The sequence below is a fragment of the Eubalaena glacialis genome, chromosome 13 (genome assembly GCF_028564815.1).
Source record: "Eubalaena glacialis isolate mEubGla1 chromosome 13, mEubGla1.1.hap2.+ XY, whole genome shotgun sequence".
In the NCBI taxonomy this organism is placed as follows: Eukaryota; Metazoa; Chordata; class Mammalia; order Artiodactyla; family Balaenidae; genus Eubalaena; species Eubalaena glacialis.
Window position 1 is genome coordinate 24,489,157 of NC_083728.1, and position 22,483 is coordinate 24,511,639.

At 40.8% G+C, this 22,483-nt stretch overlaps 1 protein-coding gene and 1 non-coding gene across 4 annotated transcripts in view; one reads left to right on the plus strand and one right to left on the minus strand.

Annotated features, from left to right (window-relative positions):
• The window catches only part of LOC133103646 (ubiquinol-cytochrome c reductase complex assembly factor 1), a 92,746-nt gene that overhangs the window by 32,396 nt on the left and 37,867 nt on the right, over window positions 1-22,483 (plus strand). For all 3 annotated transcript variants that reach the window (XM_061209131.1, XM_061209132.1, XM_061209133.1), the window contains 2 exons: window positions 3,373-3,430; window positions 17,005-17,113. In XM_061209131.1, the coding sequence (XP_061065114.1) occupies window positions 3,373-3,430; window positions 17,005-17,113 (167 nt within the window). The remainder of the gene's footprint in view (window positions 1-3,372; window positions 3,431-17,004; window positions 17,114-22,483) is intronic.
• TRNAR-CCG (transfer RNA arginine (anticodon CCG)) lies at window positions 11,694-11,766 on the minus strand. Its single transcript has one exon. It is a non-coding gene; the product is annotated as a tRNA-Arg (tRNA).

The following is a 22,483-nucleotide window of genomic DNA, read 5'->3' on the forward strand; positions in this document are numbered from 1 at the left end:
TCCAAGATGTTCTGATGATGTCATTGTGGCATAAATGAGTGTACCCTCTGTGAGCACGCAGTGTTTGCTAACTGGTCTTTTGGAGATCATTTCTGTTATAAAGAGCACTTAAGGGCAGAGGCGTCCAGCCAATCAATAAAGCTTGTGTTTAATACCACACTGTTGTCTGCAGACTGCTTTGTTTTTAGCCCTTAAGAGTTCATACCTTGGAGAGGAGGCTCCTTAGTGAATAAATTTTGAGTTAATAAAATTGAGGTTCTACCTTTATCTCTTTCTGCTACTAATACTCAGCTATCAAATGTATCAATTTTGTGTAAGTGTATGATAAATATATTTTTTAAAACTTGAAGAAAAAAAAGATTGAGGTTCATCATTTTATTGATGCAGTCTTAAATAGTGAGTTTTTTCAAAGATAATTTAAACCCTAGTGTTTAAACAATTCACTAAAAAACAACAATAGTGAATATTTATTGAGTACCTATTAAATACTAACTACTTTGTTAAACGTTCTACAGGCCTTATCTCATTTAATCCTCACAAGAATCCTGTAAGGTAGGTTCTCTTGTTTTCCCATTTTTACAGAGAGGGAAACTGAGGCACTGAGAGGTAAAGTAACTTTACCCAGAGTCCTATACCAAGTAAGAGGTAGAGTTAAGGTTTTGAATCAGGATGTCTGACGCTGGTGTCTGCGTTAAACAAACAACTATGTTAATCCTGCTGCCCCATAATAGTAATGAATTATTTAATTTTATCCAACTTGATGTTGAGGAGGAAAGTACCTAGCCTCAGAAAATAGTGCACTGAGTGTGTACTGGAGCAAGAGTGTGATCATGGCAAGACCCTATAGCAGGTTTTAACTTTGAAGTGTTTAAAGACATTTCATGAAGCTAAAGAGTCTGCTATGTTGTTGAGTTGCTCACAGTCAAACTTGCAGTGGTCTTGTTTTTTAGGGCTTTACCCCGTGGGTTTCTGTTCTGACCCCAGTGGGTACAGGCAGTCAGTCATATGCCAGCTCTTTTCCCATCCTCAGCCCTGAGCTGACCCCCAGAGGGAAAATTGTGACCCAAGTCCGGTTGCTGGCCTGTCTGTCTGTCTGTGCTTTCCAGCCGAAGAACTGATTCCCTCTTTGAGAAAATTGGAAAGGCTCCTGGAGGCTGCTGAGAAGCTTTGATGTAGAGGTAGCAACTGAACAGATTGTCCTTTAGAAGCAGCCAAATTTCATTTTCCAGATTGAAAGACAGACTTCCAAGAAAACTTTTCTTTTTAATGTTTTGTTCTAGCATCCAAAAAAGACCGAACTTTAGATCCGGGCTTGAGAGTTTCTCATGGCTGTTCTTGTTCTAGGTAGAGGGTGGTTGGCCCACTCTCAGATGGCATGTGTTTTAATAGCTGAATGGCTAGCCAGACCAGCCTTCACCTCCCTCCTGCTGGGCTCCAAGAGGAAGTCCACTTGACAGCTGCTGGGCACCTCCCAGTAAGCTCACCAGAGTATTTTGGTGTCAGTTTGTGACAGACCTGGACTGAAATCCCAGCCCAGCCACTAGCTTGTTAATATTGTGGCTGCCCGCAAGTTACTTAGCCTTTTCGAGCCCGTTTCCTTATCTCTAGAATGAGGCTTATAATGCCTTTCTTCAGGGTTAAAGTGAGGATGAAGTGAGATAATGTATTGACATGACTAATGGTGGACCTGACAGGAAATATGGACCCTTAGTGAATGTTAGTTTCTGATACTAGTATTAGAGAGGCAGTTAGCGATTAAGCCAACAGTGTATGGAATCAAGCAGATCTGAATTTGATCCCAGATGTCTCATTTCATAGCTGTGTGACCTTGGGTAATTGTCATGATCTCTCTAAGTCAGTTTTCTCACCTGTCAAATGCGGATAATATCAATACCCACCTCTTAGGAATGTTAGGAGGAGTCATTGAACTAATGCTTGTAAGGTACCTATTATTTCTGACACATAGTAAGCACACAATGAATTACAGCTCTTTATTATTATTGGCGTTGTTAGTGTACCTCACAGGGGTCCTGCTCTGTGTTTTCTATCTTAGTGGCCCCTATTTGTTATCATTTAGTACATTGTATACTTTGTTTGCTGAAAGGCAGAAGATACTACTTCCTTCTTGAGTCATTACTCCAAAGGACAGATTCTACTCTAAGGGCCCAAGTTTCCCACTGATTCTCTTTTTTATTTATTTATTTATATAAATTTATTTATTTTATTTATTTATTTTTGGCTGCGTTGGGTTTTCGTTGCTGCACGCGGGCTTTCTCTAGTTGCGGCGAGCGGGGGCTACTCTTCATTGTGGTGCGCGGGCTTCTCATTGCGGTGGTTTCTCTTGTTGTGGAGCACAGGCTCTAGGCTCGCAGGCTTCAGTAGTTGCGGCATGCGGGCTCAGTAGTTGTGGCTCGCGGCCTCTAGAGCGCAGGCTCAGTAGTTGTGGTGCACGGGCTTAGCTGCTCCACAGCATGTGGGATCTTCCTGGAGCAGGGCTCGAACCCGTGTCCCCTGCATTGGCAGGCGGATTCCTAACCACTGAGCCACCAGGGAAGCCCTCTCTTTTTTCTTTATCCTCTTGCTCCAGCTTTTCTCCCTGCCGTGTAATAAGGAGGGCATATTCTGTGGGGGACCCCTCTTCCAGCCAGAGGCATTTCTTAGAGATCTGAGAATTGAGAGGCTTGGATGTCTAAGCCCTGAGCTGATTTTTGGTTTCTTAAACCAAGGAGAAGCCCTACCTGGTTTGTCATTCCTGGGGGTGGTGAACAACCTTTCGTTAGATATTATCTGCTTTCTTATTCAACTGTAGCTCCCTAGAGTCCTGCTTCTTTCTTCTGATCATTTATTTTGGTTGAATCATTTAGCATACCCATTGGGTCACCTTAGAGAAAGAAAACAGGAAAGGGAGATGGACAAGAAGAGCTTCCATTTCTCAGCAGGGCTCAAGTGAAAAAAAGCCTCTAGTTAAGTGGGGTAGGTAAGGTGGTGTCTGCCTAGCTTTCCAGAAGAATTGGAGCCCAGGAGGGGAAAATAACATTGAATCACAGTTGGAAGGAATTATAAAGATCATCCAGGCCACATTATAGACAGTGAGAAAACTGAGGCTCAGAGAAGAGAAGTGACTTTCCCAAGTCCACACAGCAAGGTGGTAACAGGGCTGGAACTAGAAGCCTGTTTGTCTGACTGCATTCAATGCTCTTTCAACCCATGGGCTTGCCTTGTGGTTCCATTGGCCTTCTCTATGATAGCATAATCAGAGAGCACCGTGACTACCATATATTTTAGTTGAGCAGATTCCTACTGATATTTCAAATATAGTCCTTATTCCTCTTCTAAACCTTCACATATTTATACTTTATTGTTATTTTCTAGGGTGTCAGATGCCTGATACATTCAATTCATGGTTTCTCATAACTCTACTTCATGTCTGGTAAGTGAGCAATTTAAGTGAAGTCACCAAATGTATTTTTTTTTTTAAAAACACTGCTGACTTGTTAAGGTATAGCCTTCAGTAGGGCTGATTATATGAAATGGCAGTTCAGGCATTAAAAGCTGTTCCTTTCATTTTAATAACTGGTGTCTTATAGCACATTTTTTTATTAAAGGTCAAAGCATAGTCCCAGAAAGAAACTAATATTTGTAGGATTTTCTCAAAGAACACCTAACCCAGTGAACAATGCTATCAGTATCTGTAAGAGACCCTGTGAGCTTGGGTGGAAAGTTCTTTCCCTTCGCTGTTTTAGGAAAGTTCACATTTACGTAAAAGTGGTTTGAATTGTGAGCATCCGTGGTCATTTTCATTGCTGGTCATCAGAAACCTATAACAAATTATAGCACTGACATTTACGCCTGTACCTCTAAAATGTGCATACAGGTTAGATTCATGCCAGGTTTGTTGCATGTAAAAATATTTAACACCTTAAACAGTATATTTTTTTCTTCAGCTGCAAATTAAGTAGCCAAAAAAATCAATTTTTCATCTAATGTTACACAGTATTAAAGGTCAGAAGGATATAGGCGAGACGTTGAAGTGGGGGCTGGGGACTATTTATTGAACTGCCAGATCTTGGGAAAGTAAATTCTGGAGAACTAAGTTTACTACTTTGACCGTAGTGAGTATCTGAGGAACGTGGGGAATGGTTGCCCTGTCAAAAGGACCCTTGTTTGAGACTGCCTTCAGCTGAGCTTTGCATCACAGGACTGACTACTATATAAAGACTTTTTGGTTTTGATCACCTCTGAAATATTTCTTCTGAACTCACATAGTCAGTGAGATTGGCTAAGGGGCCTAAGGTGGCAGTTCATGTTGTTTTTTCCTAAGCCGGTAGTTTGTTGAGTGTCCACTGTGTCCTGAGCAGTCAGTAAGCTATGTCAGGAAGCTCACAGTCTAGTGAGGGAGATAAGACATATATAATAGTCAGTTATAAATTGGACTGGCTAAGTTCTGTAATAAATCTGAGTAAGTAGTGCCTGTAGGATCACAGAGGAAGCTGCAACTATCAAAACCCTTGAAATGTGCCATGTCTTTTAGTCAGGCAGCTAAGAAGGCCAACCACCTTCTGTCTGTATGGTGAAGGTTAGGAAAAGGTTCAGGGAGGGCAGCTGGATGTACTGAGAGGAAAACTACTTTTTCAAGAGGAGAGGACTGCAGAGGTGGCCCTGTGGAATTACTCACTGGAAAGGTGGGAGGGTTGAGAGGAGGCTAGGCTGTTCCCAGAGGAGCTCAAAGATAATATTCAGAGTCAGAATGAAAGACTCTTTATTGCCCAATAGCCAGAGGTATCAGAGTGTTAGAGGGAGTGGATGGCAAAATAAAAAATATAATCCTTGTGACCACATCCCAAGGTCAATACCTGACTGCTAGCAGCTGGGAGAACCTTGAAACTACTTGTAGTTCTTTCAAGTTAGCCACCATTTCCAAATGTGCCTGCTGAGCCTTCCTTGCTGAGGTTGGTTTAATTTCTCAGAAGAGTGGGGAGTACCACCACCAGTTAAGTAGGGGGAGGGAGGCCTGTCTATGCTTGGTGTCCCCTCCATCCTTCCTCCTTGGTTCTCATGATCTGCGGTCTTCGATGGGATGAATCAGCAAACTCTTATTGTGTTAAGGACTGGGGGGCACTAGAGAGTAGGATATGACATGGCGTGCACCTTCAAGAAACTTAGTCGAGTGGAAAACAGGCACAGTACAATTGCCTGTAATGGATGACAATGAAAGAAGTGCTGTGCCCAAGGCATAAGCAGATACTATGGAAGGACAAGGAGGTGTGACTAAATCCAAATTTGGTGGATGAGGAAGTATGTATTGGATAAAGAGTTGCTCTGTGGTAGAGGTGACATTTGAGATGTACCATGAAGGGTGAGTAGAATTTCTGTCAGAGAAAAGGAGGGCATTTGGGTTGCGGGAATTATTAGGAGCAAAACATAGAACATGTACAAGAACATGGAGTATTTGAGGGCAGCCAAGTTGTCTGAAGCACTCAGGGCTGGTTTGTGGAGGAATGTAGTGGAAAGGGTCACCAGAAAGTTACTTTAGTGTCCAATTGTGCTATGATCCTTCAAGAAGAATTGGGGAAACTCTCTTAGAGGGAATAAGGGATCCACCCCAAGTCTGCAGAAAAGCTATGCTCTTCTAAGTCCTATTTTCTTAGCCCGAAGCTCCAGGAGGGTAACTGAGGGATCACCAAGTCCAGTATTACAGGGCTCAGTGGATTGCTAGGGATGTGCAGGGTTGAAATACCTCCTGTGGGTGGTAGTGTGAGGGAGAGGTGGGGAGGCTTAGAAAGCAGTCATAAAAATAGAATCCGCCCCCCCCACCCCGCCCCGTGGGGAAAAAAAAAAACCCACAAAACTAGAATACCCTGGCAGTGGACTTTACAGAAAGCTTGCTTAGGTTCCCAAGGGTGATGACTCCCTGTTGGCTCTCAGAATAGGGACAGGATTTCTCATATCCTGTTAGTTCCCTGTAAGAGGTGTTGATGTTTCCCTTATCCTGTCTGCTTTCTCTGGTTCCCAAGTTTTTATGTGTATTGGGATTTAGGACTGGGACCCCTCCAGTTCCTAGAAGGCCCTTATCAGTTGTGTATTCTTATGAGCTTGCAGCTTCGGTGACTGTGTGTCCTTTGTCTTTGCTGAACAAAATTAGTATTCACCATGGCTACTGAAAAAATGCTGAGAGAGGTTGCTGTGTGGGGTTTCCAGCATTCCCATGTGGACTTGATAAAAGCCAACCTCCTCCTTTGTTCCCTGTCTGGGACAGTGGCATTGTGATCCATTCAGGTACCCACACCAGAAACCTGGGAAGCCTCCTTGACTTTTCCCTCACTCCCTTCATCTGGTCAGGCACCAGTTTCACCATCTGAAACTTTTTTGACCATGACCCATAGTAACAAATGCATTTTACGTTGCAATCCAGAACACACACATGTATCTGACACAAACGTTTTGTAAAACTTATCCTTACAATGTCAGATGATCTCTGATATTTTCTACTCCATTTGAATTCATTTAAAACAGAAATTCAAGATGTCACCCACTAAATTGATTTCACTGTGTTACAAGTAACAGTACCTGAAAACTAGTGTTTGGCCTCCAACTTCCCTCTTCCTGTGCCATTGGTCTTCTCAATATAAATTGGATTAGTATACACACACACACACACTCTCCTTAATATTCTCCATTGTTCTCAGGATAAAGTATGTTTCCTAGCATGGCATTCATATCCCACCAAATATGCCACCTGTGCCACTCTCGTCTGGTACCACTACCACCATCACTCCCTCCCCTGCAAGGAAAAATTAAACTATGTAATAGAAATTTCAGGTCTTCTGCACAAAGTTTTCTTCTGCCTAGAAAGTCCTTCTCCTTCCTCTCCACCTGACAAACTCCTATTTTTTGTTCAATATCCAACTCAGATATCTCTGCTTTGAAGCCTTCCCTTCCCTCTGAAGGCAGAGTTAGTTCCTCTTCTGAGTTCCTTTAATATTTTGGTTACCTCTCTTCTAGCATTCATCACATAACATTTTTATATTTTATCATATATGTGTCAATATTCCTTGTGGATGGTGAATTTATTGAGACCTAGAATTATTTTTATTTTCCTTTTGGAGAGATATGAAAATGAGATATTTCTTCGGCTCGATAAATGTTGATTAAATAATCTATTGTCTCAGATCTGACTTGGCTCCTATGGCAATTGGAAGGGTCGGTGCCACTGCCTGTTAGTGGGGAGAGTGGCAAAGCTCTGCGCCTACTTAAGTTTCCCTGGGGGGTGAGATGTATGTAGGTAGAATTTATGTTGGTGTTCTAAGTATTAATAGATTTGCAGAGACCCCCATTTCAAAATTTGTCATGGAACACTAGTATGTTATAGATGCAGAAATTAATTTTAGAAAATGGAATGGAATAAATAAAATTAGAATATGCCTATGATGGAGGTAGAGTGGAGAGGAAAATGCAGTTTGTATTTTTAAAAATTATTTTAAAGTCAGGTATATCATAAATATAATAACTACTAGGCCCTTTACAGTACTATTTTAAAAATTATTTACTTATATTATCTCACACATTCTTATAACTGCTTTATTCCTGTTTACATGAGAGATCAAAGACAGAGCAGTCAGAGAGCTTGGCCACAGAACTAGTTAGTACATGGTAGAGAGGAAATTCAAGTATGGGTCTGGCTAACTTTGAGTTGCTTTAAGTTGCTTTCCTCATTGGTAACTAAAACTACTGAAGTATCTAATTAAATAATTATTTATTAATACGAATAATATTTAATATTAGTGATACTATTTATTACTTAGTTAAGTACCTGCTTATTCTTAAACATAAATCCATAAAATTACAGCATTTGTTTTCTAATTGAACCTACGGTATGCAGCAGATTTGTTCCCTGCCCTCATAGGGCTGAGGGTGTGGGGGAGAGACCTGAAAGAAATCATTAATAAAATACAACTGGGATGGGTGCTGTGAGAGTAAGTGACAGGGCTCTGTGGGGGAAGAGGGATACATAACTTAGTTGAGGGGGTGTGGCTCACTCAGGGAGGGCTTCACTGAAGAGATGACATTTAAACTGACCCCTGAATAATGAGTAGAAGTTAGCAAGTCAAAGAGTGGATGAAAAATTTCTGCATTGCAGGCAGAAAAAGCATTGGTGGGGAGGGAGTTTAGGAAACCAACAGAGCCCTTCTTACAGATGAGCTTTTATGCTCAGCCACAGTGTATGAATAGATAAAAGGATTGCTAGTTGGGTTGAAGAAGTGGGAATGACCTGCTCACTTCAGGTCTTCCCAACACGCCCACTGATAAGGGACCCTTACGTAGCTCCCTGGAAACTCAGAGCACAGTTTAAAAACCACAGATCTAGTCCAGCTCCCTCATTTTACAAATGGGGAGATGATCTTGGCGATTTTAAATTTTTATTTTAATTAATTAATTATTTATTTATTTATTTATGGCTGTGTTGGGTCTTCGTTTCTGTGCGAGGGCTTTCTCTCTAGTTGCGGCAAGTGGGGGCCACTCTTCATCGCGGTGCGCGGGCCTCTCACCATCGCGGCCTTCTCCCGTTGCTGAGCACAGGCTCCAGACGCGCAGGCTCAGTAGTTGTGGCTCACGGGCCTAGTCGCTCCGCGGCATGTGGGATCTTCCCAGACCAGGACTCGAACCCGTGTCCCCTGCATTGGCAGGCAGACTCTCAACCACTGCGCCACCAGGGAAGCCCCAATCTTGGCGATTTTAAAGGATTTTTCACAGGCCTCTTTATCAGTAATGGAGGATCTGAGACTCAAATCCAAAACTGACTCTGCAAACTGCTCCTTCTGCAACACTTTGCTTCCTGCGTGCGTGTCCCCTTTCGGTGGTCGTGGGATGGGAGTCTGTGGCCCTGAATTTGAACTGCATACCACCGACCAGCAACTGTATGAAATTGTGTTTCTTAGCAATCACTGTCTGTGTCCTGGGAGAGGCAACAAGTAAACCTGAAAATAGTACAGGGTGCCAAGGGCCGTGTTTGATAAGCAGACATACAGATCTTTTGGAGCACGGGGAAGGGAGGCAGCCTGGGGATAGTCAAAGAAAGCAGTTGCATTGGCCCTCTGGGGTCTAGAACTAGAGGACATGGGGTCTTGAGTTATTAGGAGAGGAAGAATTAATTGTAAACTACTTTTTAAGATGTCCCAAGTGAGAAAGAAAGATGAGAGGATGATCACTAGAGGGAGAAACAGGATGGAGGGGGGAAGCATTTTGTTATTTGTTTTTTGTTTTAAGATGGGGAAACACTGGAACATTTTTATAAGCCTAAGGGAAGAAGCCTCTGGGAATGAAGAGAAAGAAGTGAAGTGTGGAGGTGGAAGGGGTTGGAAAACAGACTGGGTCCAGTCTCAGTCCAGCCAGAGAACTGCCCTGGCAGACACTCCTGGCCTTTTCAAGAGGGCTCTTTAACACCACCACAGCAGTTCTGATGTAGCTGTAGGGCTTTCGAGCTCATGCTGGATTCCAGCAGCTCCAGACCTGCTGTATATGGTGAGCCCGGGCCATGTGCACATCCTCTCTCTGCTTCCCCCAGCCAGAGTCGCTCTGTTTAAACACACACACACACACGTAGCTTTTTGCCCAAACCAAAGGCCTGTGCAGCATCATTTTACCAACATTGCACAACCTAAGAGCACTGGTACCTGCTCCCCAGGAGCTTGTTCGTTATAGTGGATCTGACAGGCAGGCCACAGGCCAGGTGTAGCTCTTGGAGGAGGCTGTCTGTCAGGTGAGATGGCTTAAGGAAGTGCCTTGCCCCACTTGTCTGTTTGCCCACAGACTATCCTGTGGCCCCCATGCTCCCCACATAAAGGGTAGGCTTGGTGGGGAGGGAGTTTAGGAAACCAGGTGGAGATAGCCATGCACACAGCCCCAGGAAAGGGTCAGCATGCCAGCTCACAAATAAATAAACTCATTCATTAGCACACTGCTGAGACTTGAGTGTGGCCATGTCAGCTCTGCTTTCTTGGCCCCAGCCGGTGGCGGAGTAAGGGAAACAAGCTACGTGAAAGTCCCTTTAGGATTCCTTCATAGCAGCCAGAGTGACACACCTGCCCAAGTGCCCACTAGTCTTCATTGAATTCAAAATCAGATCCTCTCTGAGCGGCTTATAAACTACCATGAGGGAGAAACAAGGCCAAAACACAACTGGCATTGTCAGAAGGCCCAAGCCGAGCAAGTGAGACAGGATGCTGAGAGCTGCCAGGACATGGCAGGAGGTCAGAGTCAGGAATAACAAGAATTCTTCCCTCCCAGATTTAGGCAGAGAGGAGGAAAGCGTGGCTAGGAAACTCTCCTTCCTTTGAACTCTGCAGGCAGTGTTGTTGTCTTCCTCTGAATCTGACCTAGCAGGAAGAGGCCCTTGGAGCTGTGCTGTCACAGGATGGGGGAGCAGTCAATACTGACACTGCCCTGGGAGGCACTGTGGCTTGAGGGAGAGAGGGGGAGCCCAGGCTTTAGTCCAGCTCCCCTCTCCTTCACTGAGCAACCTTTAGGTACTTAACCTCCTCAGAGTGTCAGTTTTCTTTCCTGTGAAATGGGGACAGTTATACTTAGATGGTGATGTACATTGAAAGAGGTGGTGAATGAAAATGCATCTTACAGTGACAAGTCTCATATTAGAGGACTTAATAAGTGGTAGTTATCATTATTACTATTTGCCATAAGGCAAAATTTACATCTTAGCCCTTTATATTTTGAGACTCCTAGTGAATGAGTCTTTCTTCCCTTTCCCCCTGTCTTTTAGATATTAGAGAACCATCAGACTAGGGTTTGAACACTCCTTTTTTTCTTTACTTTGCTAACTGGGTTATTTGCTTTCCTTATATGTAAAAGAGATCAGTATTATTTATGAGGCACTGGAATCACTGAGAGACAAGGATAGTACTGTGAAGCTCAAAACCTCAATAATAAATTGTGGGTTAACAACATCATCAAACTCGGGAGGGGCAACTGGAATTGCTCCTAAACAGAGAGTAGTTTATGCATAGATTAAGTCTATACTCGGAGTAGGTACTTGTTAAATGAATGATTAAATTAATTATTTAATACAAGAATTTTAAAATTACTAGATTGTCTCTTTCTAAAAAGACTAAAAAATAGACTTTATTTTTTAGAGCAGTTTTAGGTTTGAGTGGAATATTGTCTCTTTTTAAAGTTTCTTTTGCATTCTTAAGGGCAATTTTTATTATGTTTTAGCATTGAAGTCTCCCCTCTCCCCCTACCTCTTCCCCCCAGAACAGCTCTGAAATTATGAAGTTTAATCAGTAGCAAAATGTAACTTGACCTCTCAACATTTAATTTAAGCATTTATTATGAGGAATGCATCCATGATGTAAATTGAAGTAGAGCTGTCCTGATCTTTTATTTAAACCTAGTATTCTCAATTGTGGAATAGTTTACTTAATGACTCAAACATTATTGTATGGTCAGAGCCTGTGACACGTGTTGGCTTTGTTTTGTAGTGGGTACCAGGACCATCAAATCTTTTTTGTTTACCATTTTGAACTTGTTTTACTCATTTTCTTTTTACCTTCCAACATACTTTAACCTATTCTGGATCATTCAGGAGGTCCTGATAACTCTTTTTCTAAAAAAAAAAAATTTTATTTATTTATTTATTTATTTGGCTGTGCCGGGTTTTAGTTGCTGCCTGCCGGATCTAGTTCCCTGACCAGGGATCGAACCCGGGCCCCATGCATTCGGAGCACGGAGTCTTAACCACTGGACCACCAGGGAAGTCCCGGTTCTGGTAACTCTTAACTGTATTTTGCCAGGCTGCCTTCTTTGAGTTGTACTCGTAGCTATAGCCTCCCTGTTGAACTGCTGTTGTGTTTGTTTTAAATACATTTTTAGGTTCTTTCCTTTTAGTCTGCCAGCAGTTACTTTTTGCTGTTGTAGGTGTGTTTGCCTCAGGTTAGCCAGTCTTTTCCCTTCTGATATTTTATTTCTAATATGATGCTAGTTTTGAAACTTAAATTATTGCCCTTGTGAGGATTAAATGAAAAACAAGGTAAATGGATTCTGGAAGGTTCGTTCTAGTCATTAAAGAGGCAGAAAAACAGTATAACTCTGGGATCAGATTATTAAGGTTCAGATCTCAGCTTTGACACTTAACAAGTTTTGTAACTCTGGGCAAGTTACTTCTCTAAGACTCAGTTTCCTCAACTATAAAGTGGGGACAGTAAGAATACCAGCCTCCTATAGTTGTTGTAAGGATTAAATGAAGTAATGTATCTGAATCACTTAGCACAGTGCCTGGCACATAGTTGTGTTAGCTGTTAATTACAGCACTTGTCCATTTTTGCTATTAAAGGGTTTTTTTTGCTTTCTTCCTATTTCGTAGTCTTATTAGAATAGGAAAAAATTGCCAGATAAGCTGAATTCAGCCTAGATCAGATGTTACCCTAACAACTGCTAAATAAATTACTACAACTCTATTATCCTAAAAAGGGTCTCACTGGGGTGACTGTAGTATCTGTGGATGAAACACAGAGTTGGAGTTGAGATTTCTTCACCACCATCCTTCTGTAACAGATTGTTTTTTCAACGTAAGAAAAGTGTATGTAGAATGCTACCATTGTGGGAAATGGGGAGAAAAGGGAAGCTACTATTTATGTAAAAAGAGTACATATACACTAAGTTGGTATATATATAGATTACATGTGGAAGGTTTCCTAAGAAGCTGCTAACTGGTTGCCTTAGGGAGAGGAACCTGGTGATTGGGAGATGTGGGTAGGAAGGGGACTTAATGTTTTTTTTAACATGTGCATGTATTATCTATTCAAAACATTTACTAAACAAAGAAAGGAATAGACTGAACTTGTAGGCTTCAAGGTTAGGTACCCTAAGAATTGACCTTCAGCTTGATCTGGACATTCCAGGCAGCTGACTATCTAAGATGTGGGCCCCAGCCTTCAGCTATGCTTTTTCCTTGAAGAGGACAAACACAAAAGTTCTTCACAACAAGACGACTTTTCTGTCCTTAACTACCTAGAGAATTTGATTCACAAATTCAGGACAAAAATAAGTTGAGCCTTTAGTTAGCTGAGTTTGGTGGTGGTGGATGAATGGACAGCCCTGTGGAACAGAATCTTATTTTCCCAGTAGAACTCATGGTTATCTTCAGTACACTTCCTGTTGATGAGAAGACTGATTGTTTTGATTTTATAACTTTAACTATGTGAGATGAAATTTACTGTAGAACTTTATATTTGATAGTGTTTTCAAATTGTCATCAATTGTCTACTGAACTAATTAGGTACGGTGTTTTAGGAATAATTAGAATTTGCCCTTCTTTCATTTATCAGGCTTGAATCTATATTTTTTAAACTCTTAGTATCAGCAAAATTAGGTGCAGGTTGCAGCAAACTTTGCTGTTGCATTTCTCTCAAAAGGTAGATGCACACTTAATTTAAATTTCTGGATCAGACAATTGTGAATACCGTAGTTCTACTGAAGTAAATATTCACCAAATTTGTCATTTTTCAGCCTTGGAAAGAAAGGGTTTCCAGCTGGGAAGAAAGAAAGGGTTAACTTCTGAGAGACTTATCTGTTCTTAAAGCCAAGGTCTTATTACACCCCTAATCTTATTACACCCCTTCTTCCTGAAAAACATTCAGTGGCTCTCCTTTGTCTACTGAGTGAAGTCCAGACTTTTAGCATGACATTTTAAAACCCTTCATGACCTTTCTGGCATATTTTTCTGTTTCCTGTACTTCCCTTCCACAAAATCTAGGTATTGTCCCGTCCATGTGCTGAGCTTTCCGCAGCCCTGTCTTTGCTCATAATGTTCCACCTGCTGGAAATTCTCTTTATCTTTTTTTTTTTTTTTTAATTTTATTTATTTATGGCTGTGTTGGGTCTTCGTTTCTGTGTGAGGGCTTTCTCTAGCTGTGGCAAGCGGGGGCCACTCTTCATCGCGGTGCGCGGGCCTCTCACTATTGCGGCCTCTCTTGTTGCAGAGCACAGGCTCCAGACGCGCAGGCTCAGTAATTGTGGCTCACGGGCCCAGTTGCTCCACGGCATGTGGGATCTTCCCAGACCAGGGCTCGAACCCGTGTCCCCTGCATTGGCAGGCAGATTCTCAACCACTGGGCCACCAGGGAAGCCCTCTCTTCATCTTTTATCTGTCCAACTGCAGCTCACCTTTCCAAGCCCCAGGTACAATGTTTCATTTTCCATGAAGCTTTCCCTGATCCCACTCAGCCAAGAGTAATCCTCTCAAACTCCATTGCACTTTGTGTTCCTCTTGGGACACTTACTGCGTTCTCTCGTAGGGCTCTTGTCTCCCCTAAGGAGACTAACTGCTCCTTGGAAGCTGGGCTCTTGTTAACCATCACTCTAGTCTCCACACAGTAGGAACTCAATTTATGTCCATTGAGTGAATTTAGTGTCAGTCAGCATCTTGAAAGTATCTTCATTTTGCTTTACCTTTTCAACCCAGATAACCATTTGACTGTAAGGGCTATAAAACAAACTGCTCTGAAACAAAAAACACTTCACTCCATGTTGATATAGTTAGTAAATTTATGGTCTGAGAAAATCTGTGCCTTTTAAACCTCAGAGGGCAGGTGTATTAACAAGCTACAGAATTTTCATATAAATGAAGAATTCCATTACCTCACTATTGCTGTTGATGAATTGGCCTCTGACGACACTTAAGCATCAAAACACACAGCGTCTTTTCAGGTGGAGAGGCTAACTTTGGTTAACTTTAAGAAAAATCTTATGAAGAAGGACTGTTGAACTTTCCCCAGTTTGTTTCTGCCTTGGAATATGCTCTATATCATATAAAGTGGCCAAGTCTTTTTCCATGACCTGTTTTTATTGTCACAAAGTGTTATTTCTTAGGCACTAACTGGGTTCAGAGGTTACAAATTTAGAATCACAGCATCAGCAAATCCCGAGGTTGGAAGGGACTTTAGAGATCGTGTAAGTCAGCCTTCCGTCAGATAGATAGCTGAGTTGCAAATTCTCTACTTTTTGAGGTCATCCATTACATTATTCAAATCTTCAGAAACTCCCCTGTTAGAAAGTTTTTACTTTCAACATTCAATGTTGAGTAGTTTTTCTCCTTCTGTGACCCACCCATTAGTTCTGATTCTACCTTTTGGATAAACAGTCTAATCACTTTTCTGCAATATTTAAGGCAACTGTCCTGTTTTTCTCCAGGTTAAATATCTTCTGATCTTACAACTCTTCCTCTTGTCTCTTAAAATATAATGTTCAAAACTGTCGACAGTATTCCAAGTAGAGTCTGACGTGTGCTGAATAGAACAGAAATCTCACTTTGTACATGAAGATATTATATTTGCATTACTGTTTCTAAAATCACATTAATTTGGGGGGCAGCCATATCATCTTCTTGACTCCCCTTCAGTGTATACTGTCAACGTAAGCCTGTAAGGCTTTTTTCACACATAGGTGGGCATGACTCACCAATCCTGTACCTCTACAGCTGTTCTTTTAGACCCAAGTGCAGGACCTTAGATTTATCCCTGTTAGATTTAGCCCATTGAAACAGTCTGTTGAAGTATTTTTGGTTCATGGTTGGGTCATCTAACATATTTGTCTTCCTGCCCAGCTTCTTGCAATCTACAAATTTGATAAGTATGTTTTCTTTTCTCCATCTTAGTCATTAACAGAGATGTTGAGGCAGGCCAGGCTGGAATCATTCCATTGGACCTTACTATTGCTAGTAGATTTAAATGGGCAGGATTAATTGTGTATGGAGATAGAATTGTCGGTTTAGACTGAATACTCCATAATTATAGTAGGAGTTGTCTTTTAGGTGAGTAGTCCTATTGTAGCTGCTTAATAACTATTTAACAAGAGATAATAGAAATATGTATGGTCATAAGAATGAGATTAGGAACTAGCTTGGAAAGTTGGTGAACCTGTTTATATTCTTATGTATAATTAAATATAATATTGTATTTATTAATTAATAAAACATAATATAATTCTTACATTCTTATGTAAGGTCTTAAGCAGAGAGCATTCTGGACTGATTAGAGGCAATGTGGTATAGGGGAAAGAGCCCTAAACTTGGCCCTGAGATGTTTTATTCATTTATTTATTCAGAAAATATATATTGAGTGCATACTATACTTAAGCCCTAGACATACTATGATTAAAAAAAACCCAAAAAAACCCAGACTTGATGTCTGCCTTCAATGGAACTTACATTCTAATGGGGGAAACAATTTGATAATTATACAGATGAAATCATAATACTTTCTGTCATCTATATTCTGGACGGGTACTATCCAACAGAAATACAATGCAAGTCACACATTTAAAAGTTGCTAGTAGCTCCATTTAAAAAAGTGAAAAGAAAAAAATGAAACTAATTTTAATAATAGGTTTTCTTTAACTCAATATACCTGATAATATTTCAACATGTAAGCAATGTAAAAAATTTGAGATATTTATATTCTTTTTTCCTGAACTGGATCTTTGACATCTTAAACTTATACCACATCTCAGTTTGAACTAGCCATATTTAAGGTGTTCAATAGCCACATGTAGCTAGTGGCTTCCATATGGGACAGCTCAGTACTATACCCACCTTTATAGACTGCTCTGTGGTGTTGGGCAAATCATTTTCCTTCTTTAGAACTCCTGTTTTCATCAGTAAAATGAAGGATTCAAACTTATCTTTAAACAACTAAAAGTGGTCCCTTTCATGTATGAGGGAGCCTTCTGAGGTGCTCTAAATAATCTATGTCTTGATGTGAGTGGTACTTACATGGGTGTATATTATATGTAAAAATTCATCAAGCTGTACACTTAAGATTTATGTGCTTTTCAGTGTCTATGTTATAGCTCAATAAAAGATTTTTTTTAATCACTTCTAGTTTTTTGATTCTGTGCCCTTTGATAAAATCACTCAGATGAGCTGACTTTCAGTGGAAATGTGTGATGTGAAAAATACAAACAGCCAGTAACTCTTTATGTCTTCTTCCCACCCAGGATGTGTCTAGTCCGAATGAAGCAGGAAGGCCGGAGTGGGAAATACATGTGTCGTATCATAGTTCATTTTATGTGGGAGGATGTTGAGCAGCGTGGCAGAATCATGGGGGTAAGTGAGTGCTATCAGATTCTGGTCCTGGAAAACTCCAATGAGGGATTGCCTGACTTGAGTTGAAGTTTTATCTGTTCTAGAATGGCCTGATGTCAAGTGGTAATTCACCTAGAGTCACTTCTGCCTCTATGAAGACTGGCATGCTACAGACACTTTATTTATGTATTTGCACACATTATCATGATTTGTCAATGTGAGTACATCCTATGTACGGAGATGGGATTATTAAGTCCAAATCATGGTGATAGGAGAGATGGATTTGGTGAACAGATAAAATCAAATAATAATAATCCAGTTTTAGGACACTTTGCCTTTGATACCAGTTCAGTGTGTCAATTCACAATTAGTTTGGATGGAAAGACCCTGGCATGGGGCCTGCACTGTCCTCAAGAACTTAAAAACAAGCTTCTTGATCACTGACAACCTAGAATACTTTGGCAAGGTATCTACTGAAAAGGTACATTAGTATATTTAATAACCTGAGAAAGGAGAATATGTAGTATGTATATAACAGAATATGATGACAATAGAAAACCAAAACCAAAACATTAGGATACAATTGGTTATATAAATAGTAATCTCTTCCTTTGTGTATATTGTGTATTTTGTGTATCTAGACTGTGTTTTAGTAGATTGTAGTTCCTTGTTTTTTCCCATATCATTGCCTCCTAGCTTGGGAGCATCTAAAGCCAAACCATCAGACAGGGTCACAAAATGGATTAACTTGGTTTCTTTCATTACAGTGCAAAGTTCCGTGGTTTTGCGTGTATATATTTTATCATATATGATATCATCCTCTATGCACTTAAATGCAACTTTTTTTTTTACTCAACAGTATATCTTGGAGACCTTTCCATGCTGCATGGGAATTAAGTGGGAGATCTCCCATGTCTTACTTTTATCTACTATAATTATTTTCACACACTTCCTATGTTATTGTCTGATGGTATCATGTGCTCACTCTATGTGTGAAATTATAGTCTTTGAGACTAAATCATGGAAATGATGGTTGCCTACTGAGAATCTGGATTGAGGGTATTTTCAGATTCTCATGACTTTGGAGGAAATGCGTGTATAGAAAGCACAGTAGACATGGGTTCATCTTTAGATAGCTTCACTGACATTTACATGCCTTTCTCTGGGACAGCAGACCATTAGCATTTCTGTTCATTCTAAGAAGATGATAGCATATTTCAAAGTTTTAGCTGCTGTCATCATCATCTTCGTCATTATAATCATCTGTTTTGGAGTCAGTATTCACCTGTCTTTGTAATTACACTCTTTGCTTCCTTCTTCATTTTTCTCACTGTCATCCCTTACTGCTGTTTAGCTGCCCAGAGTGGGATCAGCAGTCTTCAAGCTATTCATCCAGCTGAGTGTTCCACATGCCCTCAAGTACTTACTACCCAACTCTGTGGCAGCTCACAGTGGATATACAGTAGTGCTGGCAGTCTCAAATCATCCCATTTAATGATGACCAATGATACCCCCTGGCCAGCCAAAGGCTCGGCTGACTGCCATGCAGTTACACGGTAGTTCTTCTATGAGTTAGTCTGTTTTCTTATCACTGTTGATTAAACTCTGCTGGAAGTGGGACCACTAGAGCCATGTGGACCACAGCTGTCCCCAACCTGAATAGCTTAATGAGTCATAGGTTGTCAATTCCTGGACCACAGGAACCTTTTACTCTACCCCACCTCCACCCCCAAACGAATTTCCTTTGGGACCTACATATATATATATCTCCATCACAAGGTTCAGCAATTTGAACCTTCTCCCTTGTTACTTTATAATGTCCCTTCTACTTGACTGTATGCTTTATAAAGGCAGGAAACCTGTCTTATCCAGTTTTTTGTTTACACAGTAAACATTGGATAAATAAATACTTGTTGAATGAATGAATAAATTGAACTTCAGCCTCTGAAATTCTGTTTTAAAGTCAACCTATTTGTCAGATAGATCATACTCGGTTTATTAGTCTCTGGTCCAGGTGTACATCAATGCAGTCCTGCGGGAATTAGCCTTTCTTTTTTTTTCTCCCATTTTATCCAACCATTTTTTTCTATCTCAATTGTTCTACATATGATGCTGTCCTATAGAGAAGTGTGTTAGACCAGCATTTCTCAAACTTTAATGAGCCTACAGTTCACCTGGGGATCTTGTTAAAATACAAATTCTGATTCAGTAGGTTTTCGGTGAGGCCAGAGAGTCTACATTTCTAAAAAGCTTTGGGTGATGCCAATTCCACTGGTGGGGCTGGGTGGGGGAGGGGCAACCACACGTTGAATAGCAGGGTTTCAGATGATCCATAATGCTCCCCAAGTATAGACTCTTAAATTTGTCTTCGTGAACAGAAATGCCAAGCTCAAGTTTAGTTACAAAGACTATAAATAAAAGATGATTTAAAAATAATAGAGGGACTTCCCTGGTGGCTCAGTGGTTAAGAATCTGCCTGCCAATGCAGGGGACACGGGTTCGATCCCTGATCTGGGAAGATCCCACATGCCGCGGAGCAACTAAGCTGGTGCGCCACAACTTCTGAGCCCGCGCACCTAGAGCCCGTGCTCCGCGAGCAACAAGAGAAGCCACCACAGTGAGAAGCCTGTGCACCGCAATGAAGAGTAGCCTCCGCTCGCCGCAACTAGAGAAACCCCGCACGCAGCAATGAAGACCCAACACAGCCAATAAATAAATAAATAAATAAATTTATAAAAAATAATAGAGATTTGAAAGAGTTGGGGAATTAATATTATTACGTTTCTGTTATAACTGATTTGCTCCTCCCTTTCCAACCTCATGCTATAAACAGACACCCTTTATACAGGCAAGAAAATTATATATTAGCCATTTCTAAGTTGTGAGTGTGACTGTGTGTGTGTAGAGGGGACCTCAGTCTTTGGCGTTTGTACAACCTAAAGAAATGAGAAGGTTAGGCTGGAGAAGAATGGCATGTGGCTGGAGAAAAGTAGCAGCCAGAGGGAGCCTGTCTGGCCTGGTTCTGACCCTGGCTGGCAAGTCTTTTCTCTTCCCCTTGCTTCAGTTTCTTGGTTTAAAAAAAAAAAACTTGGGGGGCGGGTGGCTACATGATTTCCAAGTTTCTTTTCAGCTTTGAAAACCTATGATGTGAAGGTGGTAATTTGCAAATCTATTTCTGTGTTATTTGGCATCTTTAAGAAAACTCATATAAAAAGTAGAATTTATAAGACTGATCAATGTAGTGGTGATTTTTCTTATGCCAAAGAATTCTTAGAGGCCATTACTTTACTTGAGTGGATTTGTGTGGGGAAGATTGAGAATGTGAATTAATGACACATTAGAAATTTGGATCAAGAAATCCTTTGAAATTAGAGTTCCAGTCTCATTTGGTGGGAAAATTTTCACTTTCCAAAAATTTGCTTTTTACCAGCTTTTTAGGAGCCCAGCTATTGTGAAAAATATGGCAGCCTCATATATCATCAGTGAAGCTGGTATAAAAAGTAAGTGTTAAATTTGAGGTTACAAAAATCACATCAATAATTTAGAGTGTTCTGACTTAAAAAAAAAACATTATTTGGGATTTAAACATATAAATTAGCTGTGGAAATAAAGTTCATTATATCACCTCATCTGGTCTTGTTTTATTTCATTAACTGGTTCTTAAAAACCTTTGTGAGCTGAGTTGCAGCTGAAGAGGTTGGAGACCATTTTTCCTTGGGCCCTTGCCTCACTCCTGAGTGTTGGTAAGAGTAGAGAACTAGGACTTGACACAGCTGTAAAAACAGACAGCGCCTTTGGCCTCAGCACTTTCTCCTGGTGCAGGCAGATTTCAGATGTAAATTTCACTTTCTACCTCTCCTACTAATGAAGTAAGTTTTCTTTTGCTGGGTTTGCAGCCAGGTGTGTCCAGTCTTGTTGCTAACTGGAGCGCTTTACTTAATTTTTCCATTTGTGACATTTCAACCAAACTTAAAAAACAAACATAAAAATTAGCTCAAGGCAGTGGCTCAAAGTGTTAATGGTAACCTTAGGCTGGCTAAACGACTTCCTTTCAGTTCTGCCCTGCCAGACATCTCCACCTTGTGGCTTACAATAAGCAGGTTTAAGCTTTCCAAACTGTGGGGACAAGGTAGGAGTGGGTGGGGATGGGCTTTAGTTAAGAAATGGCAAGTTTATCTCTGTCAGTGGTCCCTGGCGTGACAGTTGGCTTCAGCAGGATGTCAGGTGATTTCTTGCTCGCTGCTTTTCTGAATAAGGGTGAACCTCCTGTCAGCTCATGGTCTCCTGCTCTCTCTGTAGCAGAGCTGCTTGATGGAATGGTGCAGAGGGCCTGGAAAGAGGTGGAGGAGCTGTGGGCTGAATTGGACTTCTTTGTAAAGTTTTACTTTGCTTTTCAGAACTAGCGTTTTGCTTTGTAAAGTCCTCTGATCATACTCCAGACTACCTTTCCAAACTCATTTCTCCAACTCTTCTTGAACCTTAAATATGAGAAACCTCTACACATGTGTCTGGTACATAGGAAGCACTCGGTGAACATCACATTCCATCTTTGCCTCACATACTTTTCACTGCAGCCAAGCTGAACGTCTTGCGTCTTTTCTCATGTGGTACATATACCTAGATTGCCCTAACATGCCAGCCCCAATTCTTTCATGTCCGTCCACTTCAAATTGGAAGCCAATCCCGGTTTCCCCTAGCTGTAAGTACCTTAATAATTTATCTTTACCCTTCTTCTGGCTTTTACTGTTTCTATATTGCATCAGTGTCATTCATGTATTGACTGCCTTCTGGGTGAATTCCAGGGGGGCGGGATCACATGCATCCCTCTTTGTATTCTCCAAAGTGCCAATCATTGCTCCTTGGCTGAATGTGTGCCTGGTAAATATCTGATGAAAGGAGATGGTTCTGGAAGCCCACTATAAGTGTTGGAAAAAGTAGGGTGAGGAGGTATCCTTTTTATTCTGAGGATATTTGTTTGCTCATTAGTCTTAAATATTGGAAGAAAAAGAAATGAGAAATTGTCTCCGCTCTCAATTTTTCTTTTTCTTTGTCCATGATTTCTCATCTTCTAGTGGAATTATTTGATTAAAAAGAAACAATTTGTAAATAAGGTACTTTATGTTTCTAAACCAGAAAAGCTTTAAATCTATAAAAGGTAGTAGAAATAAGAATTACATGTACTTTAGTTTTTCTGGAAATTTCCTTCCAGACCTCTGTAATTCCATTCCCATCTCTTCCTTCCCCCCACAAAAATCTTCAATCAAACTCCTTTGTTTTACCATGAGGTAAAAATTTTGCTATACTTTGCATCTCTAGGTCAGAATTAAAACTCACTGCCAAAGGTATTGTTTTAAAAGGCAAGGACCACTTTAAGGGTATAGTTTTTGTGGC